Below are 13,611 nucleotides of genomic sequence, written 5' to 3' on the forward strand. Positions count from 1 at the left end.
CACTAACACACCCTGCTATTGCCCTGCACTGATTCCTTATGGCTGATGGGGAAAAAAAGGGTGTAAATGGACATCTCTGCACTTGCAAACTTGATCTCTTTCCACATCACACCCTCCAAAGGTTGGGTGTTCTCACGAGAGTGATGCTTACGGCAGCATTCAGCCAGAACAGTCATGAACCACTGCAGCACAGAGATGCAAAGCTCTTTCACACATGTTCAGGGAGAGAGGGAAGGAAAAAGAAAGAAACAACTGATCTCCATGTTTGAAGTGACAGAGTAGAGTGGAGCGTGGGCAGTGGGAAGTGCCTGTGCGGCCAAGACATCTGTCCCAACCCCGGCACTTGCCCAGTGTCTGGTTCAGCACAGCCACAGCATCAATAGTGGAGCACCACTTCTCCTGTGGTTCAAAGAAAATGCTCTCATCATCACAAGTCCTTCTTCCTGCAGCTCCCTGCAAATCTCTCATCCAGGCACAGGCAAGCCCTCAGCAAACTCCAGTAGCCTGAGAAGAGCTGAGCCCGAGGTGTTAACGGCTGTGACTGTAATGCAGTTAATTTAATTGGGTTGTCCATCCTTGATATTTGCAAAGTCCCTTTTAAATGTTAAAACCTTTTTTAAACAACTGAGTTATTATTTTCTCCTGAACTTCATTTCCATTTTAATGCTGATGTTCACTTTCTTTTGCAAATTGAGTGAAGGTAAAACTCTTCCTATAATATACTGTCCTTTTGAAAAACTTATTTCCTTTTGGTGCAGTTTCAAACAGATAGAGCTGTAATGGCCAAAATAAATTTTATCCCAGAAATACAGAAAGCTAAAAGTTAAGCTTAACTTATAAACCTTTTTTAAGAGAGACAAAATCATGCCAGCCTTATCACCATGACAGTCACAGTTGTTTAGATTTATTAGGCAATGGTAATCAGGCTATACAATAAATTCGCTATAGTAATGCATTAATCACTTTGCAAAGAAAAATGAACCACTGAAAGGAAGACAATACATTTCCCTCTCTCTTCTTTCCCATGGTAAGAACTGGTCCCTAACTCCATTCTTTAAGGAAGGAAGCATATATTTTCTCTTCTGCTGCTACATCTATGACTTGAGCTAATGGCTCAGCAAGGTCATTCTCATTTTGCTTTCTACATAACAGAGTTCTGTGAATATTTCTCAACAAGATCTTCCTTTAGAGCTAGAAAATACTTAGTGTAAAATATTTACTTGATTTGATTGCTGCTTTCCCTGATTCTGCATACGCTCTCATCGTGTACAGAAAGTTCATACTTTTAGATGTGACAACTTTTTAAGTTGATGAGGTGATCACTGGGGGCATATGGATGTCCAAAGCAGTTTTACAAGAAAGGGGATGTGTACAATGCAAAGTAGAGGTAGAACCTCAAAGAAGAAAGAGATATTTGTATCATAAATGGAAATTCTTATCTTCCCCTCATAAAAGTACATTATGAGTATGAATACACCAACTATCACCCTTAAAAATCTGTCAAATTTTACCTCCAGAAGTGGCACCTGGTGTATTTTAGTGAGGTGGCAGTGTGTGTACATCTGCTATCACTTTTCAAGGCATGATTTGGTTAAGCCTTCAGTTAGGAAGCCAAAATCCTACAAAACTTAAATCCACCTCCAGGAGATGCTGCCTGGTATTCTGCCATGCACATTAATCCCACTGCAGAGCAATCTGTGCCAGCACATCTGAGAAGAAAAGTCCCTGGGGAATATTTACTCACAAGTAAATACCTTTGGTTTGCTCCAGCATATCTCCCTACCAACCTCTTAGGGAAGAAACTGGAAGTCAATGAAAGAAACAGAATTAGAGGGTTCTGTTTTCCCTCTTTTTTTTTTTCCAAGGAGCAAAGAGAATCTTCACTGAAAAAGCACAAAATGTATTTTTCAACTTTTAAAAAACCAACTTAGAGCCAAGAGCAAAGTCCACCCAGATGGCCAAGAAATTCTCTTTGGTTCACCTTCATCTGTGGCATTTTGGGGCAAACTTCCTTCTGTCACAATGGAAAATCTGATCTACCCAAACTGAAGGGGAGCAGCCATACCAGCAGAGGGAAAGGTGGTGTGCAGGTGGCTGTAGCTGCTCAGCTGCTTTCAAAATTCATGAAACCTGTGGGACAGATTATGCATGCAGCACCTTGAACACCCCAAGGTGTAACCTACAACCACAGAGGCAGAATCCTATCTCCCATTCTTACTTTCATATATAAAATTATAAAATGTTAAAGCATGTTTCCTGAAGCCTGTCATTACACTCTGGCTGCACATTGCACTACAATATTCCTGTTACCAGGGTAAATTCATGGGGAGGCTGCAGTTAACACTCCCAGGTAAAGAAATGCTCTGTACCCTCCACCCTGCAAAAGACAGAATATCAGAGTGAGAATTAAATTATTCCTCTTTTAGATGCTGTAAAGCCCGCAGGCAGCATCCTCACAGTCCTTTTCAACACAGGTAAATTGAATTCCAGCAAGTTTACTGCATGCAGACTCTTCAGACAAGATATTAAATAACAATGTCATGACCATAACCTATGAAGAAAGACTAGAGAACGTGGAGCTGTTTAGTCTAGAGAAAAGGACACTGCTGCAAGCCATAACAACAGCCTTCAGATATGCAAAGGGTGAGAGCAAAGAGGAAAAGAATGGGCTGTCCTTGGTGTGGGGACATGAGGGACCTGAGCTGTGGGTTAGAGGATGGTGAAGGTCTGCCAGGGAGGCTCCATGGACGTGTCACACTCTCCATGGGGGGCTCAAACAACAGGTTATGCAAATATCCATCAGGGATAATGTAAGCCTGCCTCATGGCAAAGGGATGGATTACATCACCTCCTGAGACTCCTAAAAACCCTGTTTCACTTATGATTTTATATGGCCGAGCCCCCAAGGGTAATTTGCCCCACTGCCCAAGCTTTTCCTTTATCTGCCCAGGGCTGGTGTATTAGTTCTTCCCACCAGCCAATTACTTGATTTGGGATGTGCTCATATAAGTGAAAAGGCTGATGACTGCAGGGCAGTCAGGCAGCAGCATGTGCTTACACTGCTCAGATCCATCACCTAATTCTTATGGAAATAAGCAAATGAATGGGAGGGTGGTTGGTGTAGGAATGCAAGAATTTGGGCCAAAGTTCGAGGGTTGCTTTTAGATAAATTGTGCTAAAAATATGCAAATAATTCTAAAATTTTGTATGAATTTGTCTGCCGTCTTCAAAGATATTTGTCTTTCTGCTGTTTGAGGGAAAGTCTGAACAGGGCCTGCTGCTTGGCTGTCCTGTATCCCCTCTCTTGGAAAGGATGGGATGGGCATAGGAAGGGCAGCAGCCCCAGCCTGCATCCAGGTCCTTTCCCTGCTTGCTCCCTGAGCTGCAGGTGTGTAAGGAATCGATGCTGGCTGCATCCCTGCAACTCTGGGAAGAGGTGGGACAGCTCCACAGGACCCGCAGTGAGGGATCCTGTTGGAAGCAAAGCGAACTGTTCCCCTGCAATAGCACCCACGGGCATGGCAGGAGGAGCTGGCCTCGGGTAGACCTGAAGGAAAGCCTTGCAAAAAGCAGCTCCCGAATCCATGCAAGGCTGAAAAGCCCCCAAAGTGAGCACGTGGGACACTGAGAGGGGATGTGCTGCAAGGAGACCTGGGACACTGAGAGGGGATGTGCTGCAAGGAGCACCGAATCTCCAGATGTGTGACAGACACCCTCTGACAAGCAGAGCTTGCTATGGTGGAGGAAGGGGAGAATTTTGTGTTTGACTCTTGTTTTCTTGAATTAAATTAAATTTTAAAATGCATAAATCTTAAAAAAAAAAAATAAAAACAAGAACCAATTGCTCTTACACTTTAGCCTTCCCAGTTTATTTTCTTGCAAACTTTTTTCTGCCATACATGCCACGATATCCCATAATCTGAAGTTTTCTGGCACATTCTCTTGCCAAACCTGAATTTTTATGTGGCAAATTAAATTAACTTTCTCGATTGAAAACTGGGAAAACTAAAAGTGTATAATAAATTGCAAGAACTGCTTAAATGGATAATATATCAATAAATAATCCTTGCACATAATCTGAAAACCATTAGGTAGTTGGAGTGATGACTGATTTAACACTACCCATTTAGTGTACCTGTGATAATGTGTTATTTAAACTCAAGATTTTATATTAAATACAATTCAGACTAAAATATTAATTTGGAAATAATTGTATAACTTGAGGGATTTTTTCCTACACTTTTTTTAAAAAAAGATTTAATTAAAAACACAAGATGAAATAAATATTTCAAGGCAACCAGCAACGAAATGGGAAAATACCATGTGTTTGGAGTTTTAGTGCCCTCTGAGTGCTGGAATTTATTTGCAGCAAGCAGAAAATAGACAGCAAGCATAAAAATTCAGCAGATTCCCGCTAGTAAAATTATTTATCAAGCTAACAAGGGAGGAACCCTTCTAGTAGCAACAAGCCAGCAAGGAAAAGACGTGCCTTTATATTTTACCTTTGGGTTAGCACACTAGTAAAAATGCCAACTGACAAGCACTTCACATAAACATTTCTTTCTAAATGAGCTGCCTTGTTAGAAAAAAATCTAAGCAAAGGAGCAGTACAGTCAACAGACAGAAAAAACCCCAGGATGAATACTACATTGCTGCACATTACAGGAAAATATAAATAAAGACATAAAAATAATGTTGATGCATAAATGACTTTAATGAATTAACACTTTATTTTGCATTTAAATTAACTACTTGGGCTATAAATCTATCTTAGCTTCAATCCTTCCAAGAAAGAATACATGGCAGTTATCTATTATTTACATCTTTCTTACCTCTGGAACTAAACGTATGCACACACACTCAAAAAAAAAAAAGAAAGAAGTGTGAAATATGTGTGTGTGTGTGTATTCATTCACGTGCTGTGCTACTCAAGCCCCACTGCAATATTTATCGTATACTTATTTTACGACTGAAGCCCTGAAGTAGGTTTTACAGTTTAGTTTAACGATACCAAACTTTGATTATAAATTATAAGTGGCTTTATTGCAGCCTGAAGAGGCAAAAAATTTGGAGACACTTGATTGCCTGATCCCAATTAAATTTTAAAGAAATAGTAAAGCGACACACATTGGCTGAATAGCTGAGCTCCAAGGAGCACTGCAAATTACTCCTGCTGGCTGTGCAGCAGGGCTAGACCCTCCCAGGACTTCTTTGCTAGAATGAACATTTGACAATTGTCAGCAAGCTTTAAAATAAAACCAAACTAAACAAAAGAAAAGAAAAGAAAAGAAAACAAAAAAGCCAAGGATGGTTCTCAAGCATTATTATTTTCATTGCGGAAAAAAAATAGCTCGTGGGAGGGTAGGGGGCAAGATCAGACTCAGCATTTCAGCTGCTTCTGTAACTCAGGAAGTAAAACCTGCCACAACTGTTGACAAAGAGAGAAAAAAAGAAAAGTTTTACACTAAACGGAGCAGTCAGAGGGAAACACAGGTTGGAGCAGCATTTCTGACTGATCTCACATGATTTTCTGGACACAGTAGTAAGACAGACCCTGCATTACTCACTCAGGACTCCGAAGGCAAACAAGAAAGATGGGGAAAGGTAGAGGGGAAAAAAACCCAAACTAAAGTGAAAAAAAGGAAAAGTCTGTTTAGAGCTTTTGCTCCCCTCAAAGCCTGACATTCGTCTCGCCTCTGCAGCAGCTCACAATGCAGGGAGGGAATGCAGCGTCTCCCACTCCCTGCTCCAGCACCCCAGGGTGCTCCAGCCAACCCTGGGCATTGCAGGGGCTGAAGGAAAAAGTCTCCAGCTCCCAAATTCCAGCCCTGGGCCCGATCCTGCATTCTTTGCACACCCAAGTCCTGCAAAAACAATGGAATTTTTGGATGTGCAGGAAATGCTGAAGTGAGCTGGCATTTGTTAGCTGCTGATGGATTACATTAATATGAATATTTGTCTGTAGGGGACAAACACTTTTGAGAAGTGAGCACAACATTATGAGCAAAACATCAGCAGTAATAACAAAAAAGGATAGAGAGAAGCATCATTGATGTAAACCATGAAATAAATAATATATGTCAACCTTTATGTTTCTTGCCTTTGATCTGGGTACAGCTGACATTAAGTCCAGGAACTGATACCTTTTTAGCTGAGAAGACACAAGATGTCAAGTTATATTTTTTAGTGCAAGGCCAACACATGAAAACAAAGCTAAAGGAGTCGAAGAAGTGAGCATAACAAAAAACACAGAGATTATCTCTTGTCATGGAAAAGAAAATGATCTGAGTTTCCATGGAACCTGAGTGGTTAATATAATACTGTCTTCACTTTGCCACTCTCTCCTTATTAGAATATAATTTGGGTCCAAGTAATATGGAAAGAGTTTGTTCCTGTGCACAGCAAGGGAGTGCCATGGGTACAGCTGCTGCAGAATCAGGACTACAAATGTACTGACGAGCTTATTCCTCATTCCCTGCCTCCCTCTTGTTTTAACTCTCTTGTAAAGATGTTTGAAAGTGGAAGCTGTTTGGAAGCGCACATAAAAGCATCCATTAAAAGGCATTACATTACAACTCCATTGGATCCTGCCCAAGTGATCCAGAGGCAAGCTGGAGCATCACCACAGATCCCAAGGAGGCTATTCCTGCCTTGACTTCGGTGGCACCAAGTAAATCTGGTCTTTGTTTTACTTTCTTTCTGCTTTCTACTAGCACGAGCCCTCTGGTATGGGACTAAGCCCAGAGCCTCTCCATCAGCTCCCCCATGCTGCTGAGCATTTACACCAGGTAATAGGAAGCAGAATTTGGCCCTAGGTGTGTACACTGAAGCTGAAGTTGGGTTAGTAGGCTGTTGCTATCCACACTTTCAGCTGTTGCTGGTTAAAACCACAGCCAGAAGATTGCAGAAACACAGAAGTGCCACCTCTGATTTTCTCCTCTTTAAAACATGCACCTCTCCCCAGAAAAATTGCCCTTCCTCTGGGAGACTCAGGATGTGCTGCCATGCACCTCTCTCCTTTACAGCCTGGGCCCCTTAAGATTCCCAGGCCTTCACACCCCATTTCCTAATTTAGCCTGGGTCTGAATCTTGGTGCCTGCTCCGGGCTGTGCTGCAGCAGAAGGGCCGGGGAGCGCGGCTCTGCCGTCAATAACCTGGCACAAAGGCCCTGCACAAGCCGAGCCGAGATTTAATTACCTATCACTGCTCACAAAAGCTCTCTTTATTTTGATTAACTTTGAGGGAACAAGGTTCCCCACCATCAGAGTATGTTTAAGTAATTATGCAGTACAGACTAATATGCCTGAAAACACAAAAAGAGGGGGAATAGGGAGAGGGGAGAGAAGAAAGGGAAGACATGAGCTCAGCCTTACTTCCCAATTTAAACTAGGAATGACCTCAGGGTCAATTTTTCAGAGTATCTCAGATCAATTCAATTCTCACCTCCGCTGCCTACCTGCTAGCAAATGAACTTACTGTGCCATCCAATAGACAGAAATGACTAAAAGGAAATCGCATTTAGCTGCATCTGAATAACCATGGTTATTAGATGATGCGTGCAGAGGAAAAATTACCATTTCCCTTCTCCTTCTCCTCCTTGTGATTGTCATTCTCACCTCACTGGTGATTAAGATGTAGGATGCTCTCGCAGATTGTTAATTAGGTGTTAATATCTGCAAGGGGCCACAGCAAGCTCCTACACCTGAGGTCATTTCTCAGAAGTCAGGCTGTCTCCGGTGACAATACCTGTAATTCCCATAGCTAGTTTGATTCCCACTCAACAGCTGGAGCTAGTGTTTCTTTCATGTCTGGTTTCATTTCCTATCTGAAATTATATGAGTGCTAATATCTTTATTATCTTTCCCACAGAAGTGCAATGCTGGAGCATGGCACAGCGTGTTGTTCATAGGCTTTCTTTTCTTTTTCTTTTTTTTTCTCACAGCATTTTCAAAACATTTCAAGCAAAAATCTTTATAGTTAGCAAATTTACAGCTGACGACTCCATTATGGTTCAGGAGGGGTAGAAGGTAGGAGGGAAACAATAATAATTTGGGGATGGAAGAAAAGAAAAGCTGCACAACTGCCGAATGATAATGGCTCGAACCTTGGGAAAAAAAGGTAATGGCAGGAAGGGGAGGAATTACAAGGACAGTGTGACCTCTGCATGCCTTGCAGGTGCACAGGAGCTATTCTGTACATAGAGGTATTAAAGATATATTGTCTTTAAGAGAGAGATGGGGCACATAACTGATTTTGCCTACATTTTGGCACGTTCAAAATCAGGGTAAAGTTATGTGTGATTCAGAAAATGTCCAGCTCCCAAAGCACCTGATCTTTGTAATCCTGGCCCAGTGAACTCAGGAGAATAAATTCCCATCCCAGTAGAAATGGTGCGTGGGACCTGGGCAACACCAGTGATTTCTCATCCCAGAGTATGAAGTAAGGTAAATGACAAGTACTTCAATAAACCAGTTTTCATTAAAGGGCTTCAAGGAACATTACAGCTATTTTTTAACTCCCACAAAAGCCTAGAAGGTAAGAATTAATTATCTAGGTTTATAACTGTGTAAACTGAGATATAAAGAGATCAACGGTAACAGACCTTTAGAAGAAACCTCAGATAACAAGTTTAAAGTGCTTCAGTATTTTGCTGAATCTAGAATCAAATAAGTGGGTCAAAGTCTCACAAGTGAGTCAGACTGTGACTCCCAACTCCCGTTTTCTTCACTCTCTAAACATTGTGACTATATGTGGAGCTTGAGAAGTAATTTTATATGTGGGATGTTAAATAAGTACTTTTCCTGTCTCATCAATCTCCTGTATTTTGGTACAGTGTGAATCATTTGGTAAGTGGCACAAATTAGAAAACCCAGGAGACATGTTAAAAATATAACTTTTTTTTTTAGCACTTAAAATTCTTTATTAGACCTAAACAACAGCAAGAGCTACATCATCAGAAAATATTTTAGAGCTTACTTTAAACACAGGGAAAAGTATTAAATTGACTTGCCTGGGAATTTTAGGGGAGTAAAAGCTGTTACATATGGAATATACTTTCTCTTCACTCATAAAGATTTGAGACATTTTCATACTTCAAGTTCACAGGAATGAACTAGAAAGGCATTTGAGGCATAGTAAAATCCTGCTTTTTATAAACACTCAAGAACTTATTTTTTACCTGCGCAAAATGATCTGTAAATTGTACTAAATATGCTTGGGGAGAGGAAAGGGAGGGGGAGAGGTTACTCTGAATTTTTTAATCAAGATTAACATATTGCATCCCATTTTATAAAAAAAAAAGATTCTCATTTAGGCTTAATACAGCACATCTGCTTGAAAAATACATACAAGGCTCCCATTGACTGCTGTGGGAAGTTTGCCAATAATATTTCATGGAAGTTATCTTGCTATCAGCCTCAGAAAATAAAGACATTTTACAGGGAGTGTTAATTCAACAATGTAAAGTTAAAAATAACTTGCTCATGCACAAAGAAATTTGATTGTTTTTACAGTTCTCAGATTTAATTTTCAATTTTATCAGATGTACAGTCTAGGAATAAAAACAAGATCTAATTTCCAGTGAAGTTGGGTAGTTTGATATCCCAGGCCACGGCCATGAGAAGAAAAATGATGTCATGAACAGACAGACTCAACTGCACATCAAAAATACACGTGAATAGTATGAGAATGCAAAAGATCTTGCACAAAACACAAATCTTTTTTAAAAATGCATGTGCAAATGCAGGAATAGCAGTGAAAAGTAAGTAAATGTGTATTTTCAGAGCACCATGATTTCCCCTGTGTGAAAAGTCTTAGAGGCAAACTGGAAAAATACATTTCTGTTCTTTACTGCTCCTTATTCTCCCCTTAGTTCAGGTCTCATCCATATGGGGAAATTAGGAAATAAACTATACTGCAGTGCTAGTCATTGCCTGGGTGGACACTCCTACTCTAGAATGAGAGTGGATTTTCCTGGTTAATTTATTTTATTTTGAAAGCAGCTTAGCTGTACTAGGGAAGGGGGAAATCCACCCTTACTCCCAAATAAGAACATCCATCCTGGGAATTCACAGCTCAGCTACCTCCGTATAAGTTCAGATTTTGCTCTTTATTTTACAACCTCCCCTGTAGATATTCCTTTGTGGTGGAAGTGTGGGCCTCAGGAATTAAAGGGTGATTTTACCAAAGGCTTCAGTGGGGCCAGAAGCCCATTCAGGATCTCTCCTCTCACCTGGGATGTAGGTAGGATGCAATTTAGATCCCAGGGTCCATCATTGCCTCATCCTGCCCTTGGAGCTCTAAAAAGGTCCTTCAGAGCCTCTTTGAAAACTGAAACATTGTTACACACAGCAGTTAGAAAATCAACGGATTTTTTTCTTGCCCTTTTTAAGAAAAAACCTGGCTACATATTTTATGTCAAAAGTAAATTCTACTTTCCAACATCATTCTGATCAGGAAATACAGGGATATTTTTTTCTTATTTGTTCCATGACATTGGAGGATGGAAAAGCTTTTCTGCACCAAATAAAGCACAGTGAAACTCACCTGGGGTTATGTATGTATTGTAAGGGATGTTAGCTGGTGCTGCTGGAATAAGACAAAACACAGCCCTTGCAAAATAACAGTTGTTTTGTAAAACACCACAATGGACCCTTAGTGGTATTTTATGGGGTAGCAACTAATTTTGTTGCTGGTATAAGAGTGTATGTCATAAACACAAAATTCATCCTGCAGAGCTTACTCTGAAAGCTGTCAGAAGTGGGAGGACATGGAGTGACACCAGTGCTGGCCTCCACCACCCCTGCTGCAGCCTGACCTGCCAGGGACATCATGGTGAGAACCTCTTAACCAGCAACCACCAAATATTCCTGTCACAGTCATTAAATAAATGGCCCTGAAATCCTTAAAGTTTGCCAGAAATAACATAATTCCTTCAAAGGAGCCAAGTTAGTAAGTCAGACCGTGGATACTACTGTCCACTACTATAAATGTACTTAAATTCCCCCAACCAAGCCACCTCCATGAATATCAAGTGAGCTCTCCTCCAGACAGCGTGGAGGATCGGAGTTTTCATATCTAAGCTTATTATTCCTAATATCACAGAGACACTTCCCTGAATTGTCCTTCTCCTGCCCAAATTCCCCATCTGACCAGATGTCTTTCTCTCTCTTGCTTTCACCTGTCAATCATGTTCACAGCTGAAATTTGATTTCTCTCCCAACAGTAACCTTAGATGAAATATTACCATAGGGGTCAGAACTGCCTGAACCTTGCCGTAAAAGTTTGTTAACTCTTCCAAGACCCACGAGCTATTTGCTTAAAATTAACAGACTTTGCTGCTGATTGTTTTGTGGGGTTTTTTTTTTGTCTATAATATGGGAAAATATAACCACAAAATACTAAGGGAAGACACAAAGAATTGTCCCAGAGAACAGCAGGCTAAGCAAGTCTTGAGATCACAAGTGTCGATAAGGGAAAAATATTTGCTTTTTTATTATATCGATAAAAATAATAAATACCACTAATTTATATAAATCTTATAGTCACATATATGAATTACAGGAAGCATGGCAGATTTTACTATGGGATTATTGAAATTAGAAATGTTTCCCTAGGAGCAAGTTGATTAAACAAGTGCTGCACCTTTGCTATTAAAATACACACTTTATGTATTTACTTCAGCTGATAGCAACTTGGCTCTATTCTTGCAAAAAAAGCATATTGCACTCTAAATTTTCACAAAAAAACACAAGTGGTCTGGCTTCCCTCTCATTTACAGTGGTGAAAAACAGAAAAAAAAATGCAATGCAGGCAAAACCCTATCCAGGGTGTTCCTCAGGGAAGTAAGAGGAGCATCAGGCTTAAAATGAACATCCTGTAGTGTTTCTTGAGAAATCTATTCCTACAGCCCATACACAATCAAAAACTCCTCTCAATTCCATTTAATGTACAGGCTACAGCACCAGTTACATCCTCCCCATCCTCACTTAAATTTTTATAAATCTGTTACTTAAATTTATTTTCAAAATTAACAAAGAAATCTATTATTTTAATTTATTATTTACATTTCTTTTAAAAGATAAAAAAATAAATCTATTATTTAAACAAGCTTAATTCCATGAGCTAATAAAATTCAGCTGTTTCTAACAGCACTTAACCGTTGATCAAAGCGTGGCAGGCTGTACGGCAGGCTGTGTTCTTAAACTAAAATAGGAGGTTTCATAAAAAAAATTCACACAGGAATCTGTCATTGCAACCTTGGTGCTCATTTAACCCACTTAGTATTTTTATAGTCAAGGTCAATAAAAGTCAGATTCCATGGAAAAAAAAAATAAAGTGCCTGTTTGAGTCTAGCAGGGGAAGGGATTGAAAGTTTTAATTCCCACATTTTCATTAGCAGCATATTTTTTAGTCAATGTTGACAGATTGAATGAACATGAATTTCCAGAGGAAAGCAGTGCTGTGAATTAAACTCTATTGTAATTTGTAAGTACTGAAGTCATCTAACACAGACTCCTGATTTTCATCAAGATCTGAGGGAGATCTTCAGAAGACCCATCCTTAATCCCTGTAGCTGATGTCTGAACGCTAGCATTTGAAGAAAAAGAAAGAAAACATTTGCAAAGGATTATATATGAGGTGTGGGACACGAGAGAGCAGCCTGGCTGACAAAAGTACAAAGCCCCATCATTACAAGTGGTTCTTGTAGGCACCTGAAATCAGCCTCACCCAAAAGCCCAGGAAACTGCACCACAGCCTGTCACTGGCTCCCCAGGGCTGAGCAAAAAGCACCATCTTAGCAGCAGAAAACAAAGCAGAGAAATTACCACCCCTGCTGAAATATGGCAAATTGCTAATGAAAAGGAAAACATACCTTTTATTTTTGACCTCAGGTAACAGGGATTTTCACATCACCGTTGTAGATGATTCTCTCGGGTACCTAATTTAGTAAATATATTAAAATAAACTATTATTAAAAGGAATATTTAACATCATAAAGCCTGTCTGTTGTGCCACTATGGTACAGAATAGAACCTTTTATATGCAAATCCTAAATTAAATTTAGAAAGTCTCTTGTACTGTTTATTAACTCTGGCTGAGTGAAGAAGAAATGAACACAGTTTGAAGTGAAACATTTCTAGCTCACACATTTAGCATTTACTTCACATTAATAACAGGAGATTCTTACTGACAAATTACCTTAAGAACACGTATTTTTGCCTCACCAGTGAATATCAGTTTCTAATATCTGAAAGTGTGTAGCTTTCTGCATTTCTTTCTTAATGATTGTTATTAGCTGCACTAATGTAATTGGCAAAATAATAATCAATTTTTGTACACAGTCCATTATTTTCAAGACAGTAGTTTAATAACAAAAGCAGAGCTGTCATTTCCCCCTGCAGTTACTCACACTGTACAAATTCATCCTGTCAACACATATTTAAAACCTAATTTAAAAAAAAATCGGCATAGAGTGAATCTTTGTACAATAAGTGAGATAAGTCAGTGAGTCAATCCACATTTCTTAAATATGGATATTTTGTTGTGTCCCTTACAATCAACTTTCCCTCCCTGAGTGTGCATGCACAGACACACACATGTATTTCCTAT

At 39.8% G+C, this 13,611-nt stretch overlaps 1 protein-coding gene across 1 annotated transcript in view; it reads right to left on the reverse strand.

Moving 5' to 3' along the window:
- The window catches only part of MAF (MAF bZIP transcription factor), a 182,612-nt gene that overhangs the window by 157,957 nt on the left and 11,044 nt on the right, over nt 1-13,611 (reverse strand). Inside the window, exon 3 of the mRNA XM_031058413.1 lies at nt 12,875-12,940. Within this exon, the coding sequence (XP_030914273.1) occupies nt 12,907-12,940 (34 nt within the window). The 3' untranslated portion in view covers nt 12,875-12,906. The remainder of the gene's footprint in view (nt 1-12,874; nt 12,941-13,611) is intronic.

The sequence above is a fragment of the Geospiza fortis genome, unplaced genomic scaffold (genome assembly GCF_000277835.1).
Source record: "Geospiza fortis unplaced genomic scaffold, GeoFor_1.0 scaffold97, whole genome shotgun sequence".
NCBI classification, from domain to species: domain Eukaryota; kingdom Metazoa; phylum Chordata; class Aves; order Passeriformes; family Thraupidae; genus Geospiza; species Geospiza fortis.